This window comes from Neophocaena asiaeorientalis, unplaced genomic scaffold (assembly GCF_003031525.2).
Source record: "Neophocaena asiaeorientalis asiaeorientalis breed wild unplaced genomic scaffold, Neophocaena_asiaeorientalis_V1.1 scaffold59, whole genome shotgun sequence".
NCBI lineage: Eukaryota > Metazoa > Chordata > Mammalia > Artiodactyla > Phocoenidae > Neophocaena > Neophocaena asiaeorientalis.
This window is the reverse complement of record NW_020174268.1, coordinates 8,585,576-8,598,461: the sequence shown is the minus strand read 5'-3', so window position 1 is coordinate 8,598,461 and position 12,886 is coordinate 8,585,576. Positions and strand designations below refer to the sequence as shown.

The 12,886-nt window shown below is 43.2% G+C and overlaps 1 protein-coding gene across 1 annotated transcript in view; it reads left to right on the top strand.

The window, feature by feature from the left end:
• The first annotated feature begins 218 nt into the window (after window positions 1-218).
• Window positions 219-12,886, top strand: part of ATP7B (ATPase copper transporting beta) — a 53,625-nt gene continuing 40,957 nt past the window's right edge. The window contains exon 1 of the mRNA XM_024755445.1: window positions 219-672. Coding sequence (XP_024611213.1) covers window positions 436-672 — 237 coding nt within the window. The 5' untranslated portion in view covers window positions 219-435. The remainder of the gene's footprint in view (window positions 673-12,886) is intronic.

Below are 12,886 nucleotides of genomic sequence, written 5' to 3'. Positions count from 1 at the left end.
CTGGTCTCTTGGGGAGTGCACAGGGCCAAAAGGAAACTGCTCAGTGTGGGGACGTGATTGCGTGCTGGGCTCCTGTATGTGCCGGCCGGGTGTCCTAGCGGCACTGGGTACGCGTAGGGCCGTGTGCAAACATCCCCAGTGCCAGATGCCATGGACGAGTGAGAGGATGCCAATTGGTTTGATAGGGGTAAATAAGCAAGAGCAAATATTTATACAGCGGTGTGCAGCCTGCTCAAGTTCCTAAAGGCTTGGCTGGCAGCCTCTCCCGGGCTGGCTCAGGGGCAGAGGGGAACCTGCGCGACTGGGCCTCCGAGTTAGCCTCCCCTCTGCTGGTTAGGGGGACGTTTTTCGAGCGTTTTCTTCTAACATGACCAAATAGCCTGGAGAAGGTGAACTGCTGTTGTGCGAGGTGAAGGTGTGACTGTGAACACAGCGATGGAGAGAGCTGGGGGCCAGATGCCCGGGAGCCCTGAACCGTCCTTCCTGGTGACTCTGGGTGACCCTCAGGTGACCCTGCTGTCTGTCCACAAGCGGTGGTCCTTCAGGAGGAGCCCTAGGGCCACGGGCTCCTCCAGGCCAGTGATTTCGGAGGAGGAATGCTCTCCCCCATCAGAGAAGGGAGAATTTTCACAGAAAGTTTTGAATAAAACACAGGAGGTCAGTTCCAAGCAGGTGAGTGCCGTTGGAGAAGGGCTGAAAAGCCAGGAGGGCTTTTTATAAAAGCTCCAGGTTATATAGATGGAGGTTTCCCGCGTGTCTCATGTCAGAGGGGCCAGGAGCAAGCAGCTCTGGGGTAGGGAGTGAGCCAGGAGTCCAGGGGAATTTTCCAGGGATTAGGTTCATGGTGGATAAATCTTGGGTTTTGTTGCTTCTTATTTTCAGGATATTTTGTAAACGTCTGTGATGCACAAGTTTCCCAAAACGCAAATCAGACAAAAATGGATCTTTTCCCCCTTTTTATTTTTAAACGTGTTTACCTTATTTTGTTAATCTTCACATTTCAGCTAAATAAACGTTTTGAAAGTGTTGCTGCCCAATGAACCCGCTCTTCTTAGGCAAACGAAAGGTTTGTTAACCCAAACGTCAGGTCATGTTCAAAAGCAGGGCAGTGTAACTAACGCTTTGTAAAAATGGTGCTTCAGCAGCATTTCTGGGTGGGACTGGTGGTCTGTGTGGGGTCCTTTTCATTGACATGAGTAGATGGGAAAAAAAAATACTACTTAGATATAAAGGGAAGTTTTCATAAGTCCTTTTTGCTCCTTGAAGAGTTATTTTTGTTTCTTCTGGTGTTAATTGTTTAAAAAGTCTTTAAAAGTAAGGGAAATTTTGTGAGTAGAGATTTTTGAAATGTACTATGCAAGAGATATTTGTATGTTGAAGGAGATTTATGAACATCCATTTATGCAGTACACAGTCAACTTTTATGTTTCTAGTCGAATGTCTTAAGATAGCAAAATAATTTTTTTTTTGTAAAATGCTTGAGAACATTCCTTTCTTCTTCTTTTTTTTTTTTTGAGAGCATTCTTTAAAATGTTCAAACTACTACTTGACAAAATTCAGCCTATGTCTGAGGTATTTGAATGTGAAATATTCTAATGGTTTTTAATGGCCACTTCCAACCTCATGTGATGAGGAAAGCAACCTGAACCTGGCCGGGGAGCCCTTCAGAAAGGAGGGCTCTGGGCTGGAGGCCAGGGTAGAGGCTGTGGCTGCAAGAGAGTCAGGTGCAGATCTGCGCCCTTGCTGGCCTGTGGGACCTGAAAGGAGGGCTCTGGGCTGGAGGCCAGGGTAGAGGCTGTGGCTGCAAGAGAGTCAGGTGCAGATCTGCGCCCTTGCTGGCCTGTGGGACCTGGCAGGTGAGCCTTGGACTCCTTCAGCTTCAGGTTACTGGAATGAGAAGTCCTGCCTCTCTGGGACGTGAAAGCACCTTGTCGAGTACTGTGTAAACGCACGATGGTATCATCTCTGCCGAAATGATCTTCAGCAGGACTCCCAGCTCGGAGATGTGTTTGGTGTTCTCTGAATGTCTGGTAGAACTCTGTCAGCCAGTTAATCCATCTGAGCACAGCTGCAACTATTTTTTTCTGAAGCTCTGATTGTAAAAGTAGCACCTGCTCATTCTACAAAACAAATTTAACATGAGGCAAGGGGAATATGGAAAAATGTAAAGAAAATGAAAACAGCCACATACTTCAGCCGTTTTGCCACTACACATGCGGATGTGTATACGTGAGTTTGTGTATATGTACGTAGTACTGTATACCTTCTCTTTTTTACTTAATATTTTGTGGATATATATACACACACGTACACACACACGCACACATACACATACACATACATATACATTATATAATTTAAATTAATTACCTTCAAATGGGAAATTTGTAGTAGCTGGTTTAAGATAAGAACCAAACTAAATGTCACCTACAATTGAGTATTTGTTCACCGTTACAGTGTATTGACTCAAAGTCTGCTATAAATCAAACTCTGGGTCTACTTGAGAGCTGTCTTATTTAGTACTTGGTATGTGGAAGGGACTTGTCACCTCATTTAATCACTATCCTCCTTTAACAGACAGAAACCTGAGATCAAGAGGTTAGGTAATCTGGGGACTTCCCTGGTGTGCAGTGGTTAAGGATCCTCCTGCCAATGCAGGGAACACAGGTTTGATCCCTGGTCGGGGAAGATCCCACAGGCTGCAGAGCAACTAAGCCCGCGAGCCACAACTACTGAGCCCGTGTGCCACAACTACTGAAGCCCGTGCGCCTAGGGCCCATGCTCCGCAACGAGAGAAGCCACCGCAATGAGAAGCCTGCGCACCGCAACGAAGAGCAGCAGCCCCCGCTCGCCGCCAACTAGAGAAAGCCCGTGTGCAGCAATGAAGACCCAACGCAGCCAAAAATAAATTAATTAATTAATTTAAAAAAAAAAAAGGTTAGTTAATCTGCCTGAAGGATTTAATACCAGGTCCGTCTGAGGACAGGCCCCTTGCTTTTCTGTTGGGACAGGGAAGTATTTAACATGTTGGGTGAGATAGGGTTTGAAAACATCTGAGTATTGCAGAGCTGCTAATCCATAGTGAATGAAAAGTTAGCTTTTAGGTTATGCATTGTTCACAAAAGATGCAGGTAGCTGCTCTGAAGAAAACATTTCAAAATTGTGTTTGTGGTTAGTGGATTTGTGTGCTTGTATTTACATTTCTCATACCACGTAGAGTATGTTCTACGCGGTTTAGAATGAAGACGTGATGTTGGGCAAGGGGTCAGTTTCTTCCGTGTTTTGGACAGAGGGGGAAGTGCCTTTCTGAAAGGCATAACTGGTCAAAGCATAGTCTGGAGAGGCCATCCCTCCCTCCCACCTATGTTAGATTCGCCTCTTCGCTGGTGTGAGCAGGCTCTGTGGGTCAGGCCACGCCTGGTGGGTTTCCCAGGCAGTTACTCCACCACCACCCCTACCCCGCCAGGAGCGCGCTCACCAAAGAGGAGAAGGCGGGGGCCTCAGCGCCCTGGCCTGGCTCTTCTGGCCCTGCGTCCACAGGCCTCCCCGGGGCTCTTGTTTCCTCTCAGGCCCGGGACGATGGCCTGGAAAGAAACAGGCTCCTACCTCTCAGAACCCCTTTGGGGAGTTGTGGGCAGTAGAGATTCCTGGTCCTCGATCCAGCTGGAGGGTGTAGGGAATATGCCCCTTTCTGCTCAGCACTGCCTGCCTGGGCCTCCTTACCCATGGCCTTCCTGACGGCTGTTGCCAAGCTAGGCTGCCGTGTTATGTGTCTTTCTCTTCCACATCGGGCAGTGTGTTAGTCTACGGTAAGTAAGCTGTTGAGTGAGGGAACAAATACGTGAACCGGAAGTGATTTCTGCGGCAGGAGGGAGGGCTGATGTTGGAAACACTGAACTGATTGATGACTGATGAGTGTTGGGTTGTGGGCTTAACCATTTTAGAAAGCAACCTACAGGAGTCTGTGCTGGGTGAGGGTGGTCAGGCTGGGTTTTATTTTTGCCTAAATGAAACCAAGACAGCCCAGCTGGCACAGGAGTACCCCTGCTGAGTAAAGGAAAAAAATAGCTGAAGGGAGTGATCTAGTCACTTAAAGGTGTCACTAGCAAATTGTCATGGAGTCATCATCAACTGTACTATAGTATTATTCACTCTTCTAGAGAACTTGTATTTATTTATTTTCCCCTAAAATTAGTGTCTGCTGGATATAAACATCAATAACAACGTATAGAAATGTGGATCTCTTCCTCTAGAAAAATAGGGAACAGTGTATACTCTTACACGGTTCTGCAACTTTTCCTCCCTTTAATCTACCAGGGATGTCTTTCCATGTCAATACATGTAAATTCACCTTTTTTTAAAAAGCCACTACATAAAATTCTATTGGATGGATACTTTATGTAACCTGTTCTTTATAGACGAATATTTAGATGGTTTTTATGTTTTCACTAGTGAGTGTACCAATGGATATTCTCATGTCACTGTATATCTATATGATGAAAAACCCAGAAGTGGAATTACTGGGACAAAGGCATTGGGCATTTAATATTTTGACAGATATTGCTTCATTGCTTTCAAAAAGGTTGTGTTCTACCAACATCATCTCATATAGTGAGTGACATCCATCATCTCATATAGAGTTTTCTAAAAAAAAAGGGAAAAAAATGTGTTTTTTTCTTGTGATAAGAACTCAGGATTTACCCTCATAACAACTTGCATATATACCATACAGCAGTGTTAACTATAGCCGTCATGTTGTGCATTACATCCCTAGTATTTATTTGTCTTATAACTGGAAGTTTGTAGCTTTTGACCACCTTCATCCTATTCCCCCTCCCCTCCGCCGCCTCAGGTAACCACAAATCTGATCTCTTTTTCTGATTTTTTTTCCTTTCTTTTTGTTTTAGATCCACATATAAGTGAGGTCATACAGTATTTGTCTTTCTCTGTCTGATTTAGCATAATGCCCTCAAGGTCCATCCATGTTGTCACAAATGGTGGGATTTCCTTTTTTATGGCTAAATAATATTCCATTGTGTATATATACACCACATTTTCTATATCCATTCATCTATTGATGGACACTTAGGTTGTTTCCATGTCTTTGCTATTGTAAATAATGCTGCTCTGAACATGGGGTGCATATATCTCTTCAACACAGTGTTTTCATTTCCTTTAAATAAATACCCAGGAGTGGAATTGCTGGATTATATGGTAGTTCTATTTTCAATTTTTTGAGGAACCTCCGTACTGTTTTCCATTGTAGCTGTAACAATTTACATTCCCACCAACGTTGCACAAGGTTTCCCTTTTTTCCACATCCTCACTAGCATTTGTTATCTCTTGCCTTTTTTTTTTAAACATCTTTATTGGAATATAATTGCTTTACAATGTTGTGTTAGTTTCTGCTGTACAACGAAGTGAATCAGCTATACGTATACATATATCCCCATATCCCCTACCTCTTGCATCTCACTCCCACCCTCCCTATCCCACCCGTCTAGGTGGTCACAAAGCACCGAGCTGGTCTCCCTGTGCTATGTGGCTGCTTCCCACTAGCTATCTATTTTACATTTGGTAGTGAATATATGTCCATGCCACTCTCTCACTTCGTCCCAGCTTAGCCTTCCCCCTCCCTGTGTCCTCAAGTCCATTCTCTACGTCTGCATCTTTATTCCTGTCCTGCCCCTAGGTTCGTCAGAACCTTTTTTTTTCCCTTAGATTCCATATATATGTGTTAGCATACAGTATTTGTTTTTCTCTTTCTGACTTACTTCACTCTGTATGATAGGCTCTAGGTCCATACACCTCACTACAAATAACTCAATTTCTTTCTTTTTATGGCTAATATTCCATTGTATATATGTGCCACGTCTTCTTCATCCATTCTTCTGTCGATGGACACTTAGGTTGCTTCCACGTCCTGGCTATTGTAAATAGTGCTGCAGTGAACATTGTGGTACATGACTCTTTTTGAATTATGGTTTTCTCGCGGTATGTGCACAGTAGTGGGATTGCTGTGTCATATGGTGGTATCTCTTGCCTTTTTTGAGGGTAACCATTCTAACAGGTATGAAGTCATATCTCATTGTAGTTTTGATTTGCATTTCTCTAATGATTGGTGATGTTTATCACCTTTACATGCATCTATTGGCTATTTGTATGTCTTTGGAAAAATGTCTGTTCAGTTCCTATTTTTAATGGGATTAATTTTTTTTTTGCTATTGAGTTGTATGAATTCTTTATTTAAATTATTTTATTTATTTATTTTTGGCTGTGTTGGGTCTTCATTGCTGCGCGCGGGCTTTCTCTAGTTGCGGCCAGCGGGGGCTACTCTTCGTTGCAGTGCGCGGGCTTCTCATTGCGGTGGCTTCTCTTGTTGCGGAGCACGGGCCCTAGGTGTGCAGGCTTCAGTACTTGTGGCATGTAGGCTCAGTAGTTGTGGCTCACCGGCTCTAGAGCACAGGCTCAGTAGTTGTGGCGCATGGGCTTAGTTGCTCCGCGGCTTGTGGGATCTTCTCGGACCAGTGCTCAGATCCGTGTCCCTTGCACTGACAGGCAGACTCTTAACCACCTCGTCACCAGGGAAGCCCAGTTGTATGAATTCTTTATGTATTTTGAACATTAACCCTTTATCAGAGATATGGTTTGCAAATATTTTATTCCATTCTGTAGACCGTCTTTTAATTTTGTGGATTGTTTCTTTTGCTGTGTAGAAGCTTTGTAGTTTGATGTAGTTCCACTTGTTTATTTTTTGTTTGGCTGCTTGTGCTTTCTGTATCATATCCAAAAAATCATTGCTGAGACCCATGTCAAGGAGCTTTTTTCCCCTATGTTTTTTTCTAGAAGTTTTATGGTTTCTGGTATTGCACGTAAGTCTCTAACCCATTAGAGTTAATCTTTGTGAGTGGTGTAAGACAGGGTCCCGGGTGTAAGACAGGGTCCCAATTTCATTCTTTCATTCTACATGTGAATGCCCAGTTTCTCAGCACCACTTATTGAAAAGACTGCCTTTTCTCTGTTAAGTATTCTTGGCTCCCTTATCAAATATTAATTGACCATATATTATTATTATTTTTGAAAAGGTTTATCAACCACTTACATTTCTTTTTCTGAGGATTATTTTAAGTAGCAAGTTCCTATCGTGCATTTGTAGATTAACATAAATTATAAATATTAAGTTTATACCTAAGTCTTTGAAAGGAATATTTGCTTTCTGTACAGCTGGTCATACCTATAGTTCTAGGTAGAAACCACCACCTTCATTAACCATTATAGTATACCTTTCTTTGTGATAAAATAACGGCATTATTTCATCAAATCTGATGACCGTATGCAATTTATCAATAATAATAATTAACAAGAAGAATAATCCCAAGTTCGTTGACTTCCATCACATAATATAAATACCCGAATTAACATTGTTTGTGTGATATTTAGGTCTTTTCATATCATGAAAAGATCATATCATGAAATAGTCATATCATGATCTTACCATCATTCTGGGAAATGACTAGGGAATTATGACCTTATGGTTCTCACTCAGACTATTTCATTCAAATGTAAAAAAATGTTCTAAGATGATGACAGTTGCTTGATAGTGACAGGCCTGCTATTTAAAATTTCTTTGTTTGGGAGAGTCTTGAAATATAGAGTGTTATCAGAGAAGATTCTGAAGCAGAAGGAAATGCCATTAATCGATAAATGTCTGATGGAATAATTGTTACAATAGGTGTAGACCTACTAGAGAATGGACTTGAGGATATGGGGAGGGGGAAGGGTAAGCTGTGACAAAGTGAGAGAGTGGCATGGACATATATACAACTACCAAACATAAAATAGATAGCTAGTGGGAAGCGGCTGCATAGCACAGGGAGATCAGCTCGGTGCTTTGTGACCACCTAGAGGGGTGGGATAGGGAGGGTGAGAAGGAGATGCAAGAGGGAGGGGATATGGGAACATATGTAAATGTATAACTGATTCACTTTGTTATAAAGCAGAAACTAACGCACCATTGTAAAGCAATTATACTCCAATAAAGATGTAAAAAAAAAAAAAGCAATGGAAACGGCTGATAGTGAAGCTGTGTGGAGTGAAATTGCGAACGGGGTTTCTGAGGTACTATTGGGAAGTGCTTCTTGGAGAGGTCTTAGAGTTTGTGAATTTCTAAATTTTATTTTTTTTGTATGTGGAGAACAAGCTATGTTGTCTGTATGTGTTGAGGTTTGTTCATTTTATTTGTTGTTAATTTTATTCTCTTTTTCTCCTGGGCAAATAATGATACCGTGCATTCAGTTTTTCAGTAAGGGTTTATATTTTTCCTCATCGTGGTCAAGAGAAAGAAGCAGGCAGTAAATGGTCATTTGTGTGGAATTTCCCAGAAAGTGCACAGTGAACAGCAGGGCTGGGGGTGGCCCTGCGGCCAGAGGTCAGGCTGGAGCCCACACAGTCCAGGCACACTGTGTGCCCTCTTCGGTGTTTGAACTAATGCCTGAGTTTTGGCTTGTTTTTTCAGTAGACAAACTGTAAATAATTCTCACTGAAAGTTCTTTCTGGACCTTTGTGAGCCAGTGTTAAAGGACAGTTAGAAGGGGTTGAGGTGGGCGTGGGGGAATATATACACGAGTTTTAGTGATTAGTTCTTAAAAGTAAAACGGTGGAGAATAACAAGTTCCCTGCCTACTTCCCCGGACTGCTTTTGAAGATCGAATGAGGCATGTTTGTCTTCATAGTCAATCATTTTCAAACATTTATGGCACTAGCCTTTTAAGACCTCTTAGCATTCAGACCTCCCTGCAGAACTGGGATGGGCGTTATTGTTACCTCCTTTTACACCTAAGAAACCTGAGGCTTGGATTTGCTCAGCCAAGGCTGGAACTCCTACCCCAAACTGTCGGACATCCCTTCAAGAAGTTCACAACAAATCGGAATGGCCGATATTTAAACACATAGATGGGAAAACGTTCTTTAGAGGATAAAGCCATGTAGAAATATGTCATCTGTTCATCATTGCTGTCATCTTTATCACAATGATAATGTTATCGCTGCTTATGTCAGTGTGGTTTAACAAAACATTTTCTTCCTTGCCTTAGAGAAACTGAAAAACCACATTTGTTTTCTCGTATAAAAGTAGTACTTGGGCTTCCCTGGTGGCGCAGTGGTTGAGAGTCCGCCTGCCGATGCAGGGGACACGGGTTCGTGCCCCGGTCCATTAAGATCCCACATGCTGCGGAGTGGCTAGGCCCATGAGCCATGGCCGCTGAACCTGTGCGTCCGGAGCCCGTGCTTCGTGGCGGGAGAGGCCACAACAGTGAGAGGCCCGCGTACCACAAAAAAAAAAAAAAAAAGTAGTACTTGTCTGTTTTTTCATTCAGGTTTTACTAATTGGAAAGTATATACAGATAGTGAAAAATCAGAACGTCATAACTCACCCGTAGATAACCTCAATTTTATGTATTAATACCTAAGTATGTATTTGCTTAAATCTATGTAAGTACAGGTTTAACATGGGTACATTGATTCTTCTTCAGTGGAGGTCTTTCGGGGTCTTAGAGACCGACACCCATTTGCCTGGTGCGGTTTGGGTGGGATCTTTTTTTGAGTCAGTCACTTCTGAACCTTCTTCCCCGTGTATCTCTGAAGCTCAGAGAATTCTCAGATACGAATAGAGCAGAGGGACTTCCCTGGTGGCACAGTGGTTAAGAATCCACCTGCCATGGGTTCGATCCCTGGTCCAGGAAGATCCCACATGCCGTGGAGCAACTAAGCCCGTGCACCACAACTACTGAGCCTGCGCTCTAGAGCCCGTGAGCCACAACTACTGAAGCCTGTGTGCCTAGAGCCCGTGATCTGCAACAAGAGAAGCCACCGCAGTGAGAAGCCCATGCACTGCTACGAAGAGTAGCCCCCGCTCGCCACAACTAGAGAAAGCCCGGGCGCAGCAACGAAGACCCAACGCAGCCAAAAATAAATTAAATTTTAAAAAAAGGAAAAAAGAGAATAGAACAGATACTACGGGTTGCAGGCCAGGCCCAGGCCCAGGCCGACCAGTGATTTTAGCCACACCCTCACCTCCATGCTGTGCTCACTCACCTGGATGTAGCCTGTTGTTACCTGATAGGTAGTGTTGGGGAGGAAGACGCTTCCCTCTACCTTTCTGGGTTCTTCTGGCTGGTCTAAGAATGAAGTTGACAAGAGACAGATTAACAGGAGAAAGTCAAACATAAGTTTAATAACATGAATACATGGGAGAGACCAAGAAAAATTAACTCACCAAGGTGGCCGAAGCCCACACCTTAAATGCCATCCTCAGCCAAAGACAGAAGAGGATGTTGAGATGGGGAGAGTCAGTTAGGGGAAGTTACCAGGAAAAGCACAGTAAACAAGGGTGATTGTGGTACACATTTCAGTCATTTCCTTCTCCGTTGATAAATCGAGTTTCTAGAGATTTGGGCAGCCTCCTCTTCCAGGGACAGAGCGGGACATACCCTTACAAACGGAGATTTCCCTTACAAATATAAGTGTTTCTTACAAAAAGGCAATTCCTACTTGGTTTTCAGAGCCCTTTCAGTGTCTGCTGTTTACCAGAAAATAACTCGCTTAAGACAATATGCCAAAGAGATGCATTTTAGGGTGGTAAGTTCTGCTCCCCTGTAGTAGTATGTGGCTGTTTTTCTGTTTTCTTCATTTTGCTCTTCAGTATTGTAGTCTCTTCCCCAATTAACATGGCTAAAAAGAAAAAGTAACCTTCGAATTTCTTTTAAAAAAATAGAAAGCCTGCTGGACTTTGGGCTGGATTTAGATCCCAGCTCCGTTATTTAAATAACCTTGGATGAACCTCTGAGTCTGTTTCAGCAGTAAAATGGTGATAAGAATATCTACTTACAGAATTATCTTGAGCAGTAGGGATATGAAATGCCATCCTCATAAAGTAACGCCGAGAATCATTAACTACTTGCTACTATTGGGTCTTTGTGCATATGAAAAAATCAGGACCTTTCTGTATTTTGAATTCCATGAAAGTTCAGGTGTATAGGATTGTATGGGGTGGAGGTTATATACTGGAAAAGTTGCAGGCACGTATAATATTTTTGCCTCATAAGTTGTTAAGGGTGTTCCATATCCTTCAAAGTGAAAGAAGTCGGGCTTCCCTGGTGGCACAGTGGTTGGGGGTCCGCCTGCCGATGCAGGGGACACGGGTTCATGCCCCGGTCTGGGAGGATCCCACATGCCGCGGAGCGGCTGGGCCCGTGAGCCATGGCCGCTGGGCCTGTGCATCTGGAGCCTGTGCTCCGCGACGGGAAAGGCCACAACAGTGAGGGGCCCGCGTACCGCAAAAAAAACAAAAACAAAAACAAAAACAAAGTGAAAGAAGTCTCAGGATAAGTGGGTGAGTGGTATCCAGTTTAAGGATGAGGGGGATCCACCTGTAACTAAGAGAGCTCAGAAGTGGCTAGTGGTTCTTCCCTTGTACGTGTAGTAGCGTTGCTCTTTGATTTGTGATCACAGCCATTTTCTACAAGGCATGTCATTTCTGGGCTTTGCAATTTTCAGTCTGGCTTTGAAAACGTTCATTAAAACATACCACCCCATTTCCAATTTCTTCATACTAGACTGGCTTCTCTTATTTTCCTTTCCTGGCTCCATCTTAGCAAATCAAGAGTTTATATACCTTTCCCTATCTTTTCGTTTAAAAGCCCTGGTACTCTCAGCAAATTCCATGTGACCAGGCCGCCTAGAGAGGTGGCAAAGAATTGCAATTCATTTTTGGATTCCTCTCTGTGGAATTACCCTCTTCTCTGGTGTTTCCAGGCGCTTCTCAACCTCATGCCTACCGTACTAATAGTTTATTGAAAATTCAGAAGCCAGCAGCCTGATGTTGGGCCTGCAGAAGAAGTCCCCGGTGTTTGTCCTCAAGGAGTGTATAATTTAGTGGGACGTAGACAACACTGGGAATTCTACCACGTTTTCCCTGGACACACAGTCTGTACCCTGGGCCCGCTCTCCAATGTCCATTGCTTCTGATGAGCCCTTAAACCTAGACATATTTGTTTCTTTGAACTCAGTAGGGGAGTTTTTCCCCACCCCAGAGATTGTCTTCATTGAAGAACGGAATTAAAAGCACAGTATGTGTGTACACTTAAAAACGATCCAGATACCCGACAACTGTTATGAGATTGCTCCTAAACCAACAGGTACGCTGGTGTTTCATAAAGTTATGTTATTTGCAAAGCTTTGTCTTCTGTAACTGCTTGTCTTTAGAAGCCTGCCTGTGTAGAAGGGAGACCTCTGAGTATTATTTGCTACAAACAAATAGCTTCCAACACTTCTGCAGACTCCTTTAGCAGGAACATAGAATCGATAATCCAGGGATTAAGAGCCAGCTTTGTGGCTTGGGTTTGGTGAGTTGTAGCTCGACCTGGGACCAAGAAACATAAGTTGGGTAGTAAATCATTAGGGATTTGTTTTTCCAACAGACTGGGTGATTGAGAGTTATGTCTTATAAGGAGGTAATTTCTGCTTTACTAAGATACTGTATTGAAGTATCTAAATATCTTTAGAATATCTTCTTAGTTCTTCCTGTATCTTTTTTTTTTTTTGGTCATACCACGTGGCATGCAGGCTGTTAGTTCCCGGACCAGGGATTGAACCCAGGCCCCCTGCAGTGGAAGTGCACAGTCTTAACCGCAGTCTTTCCCCCTGAACTGCAACTTTTTTCAGTTAAATACGTATTTAATTCATACCAGTTACAATCAAGTCACTGCTGTGGATCTCCTTTATTCTCACATTATTTTAACTTAATGTTTAAATTAATTATGTTTTAGAATTCGGTAACACGTGTACATTGTACAGTAAGTTGTACAGTGAAAAGTAACTCTTCCTTCCC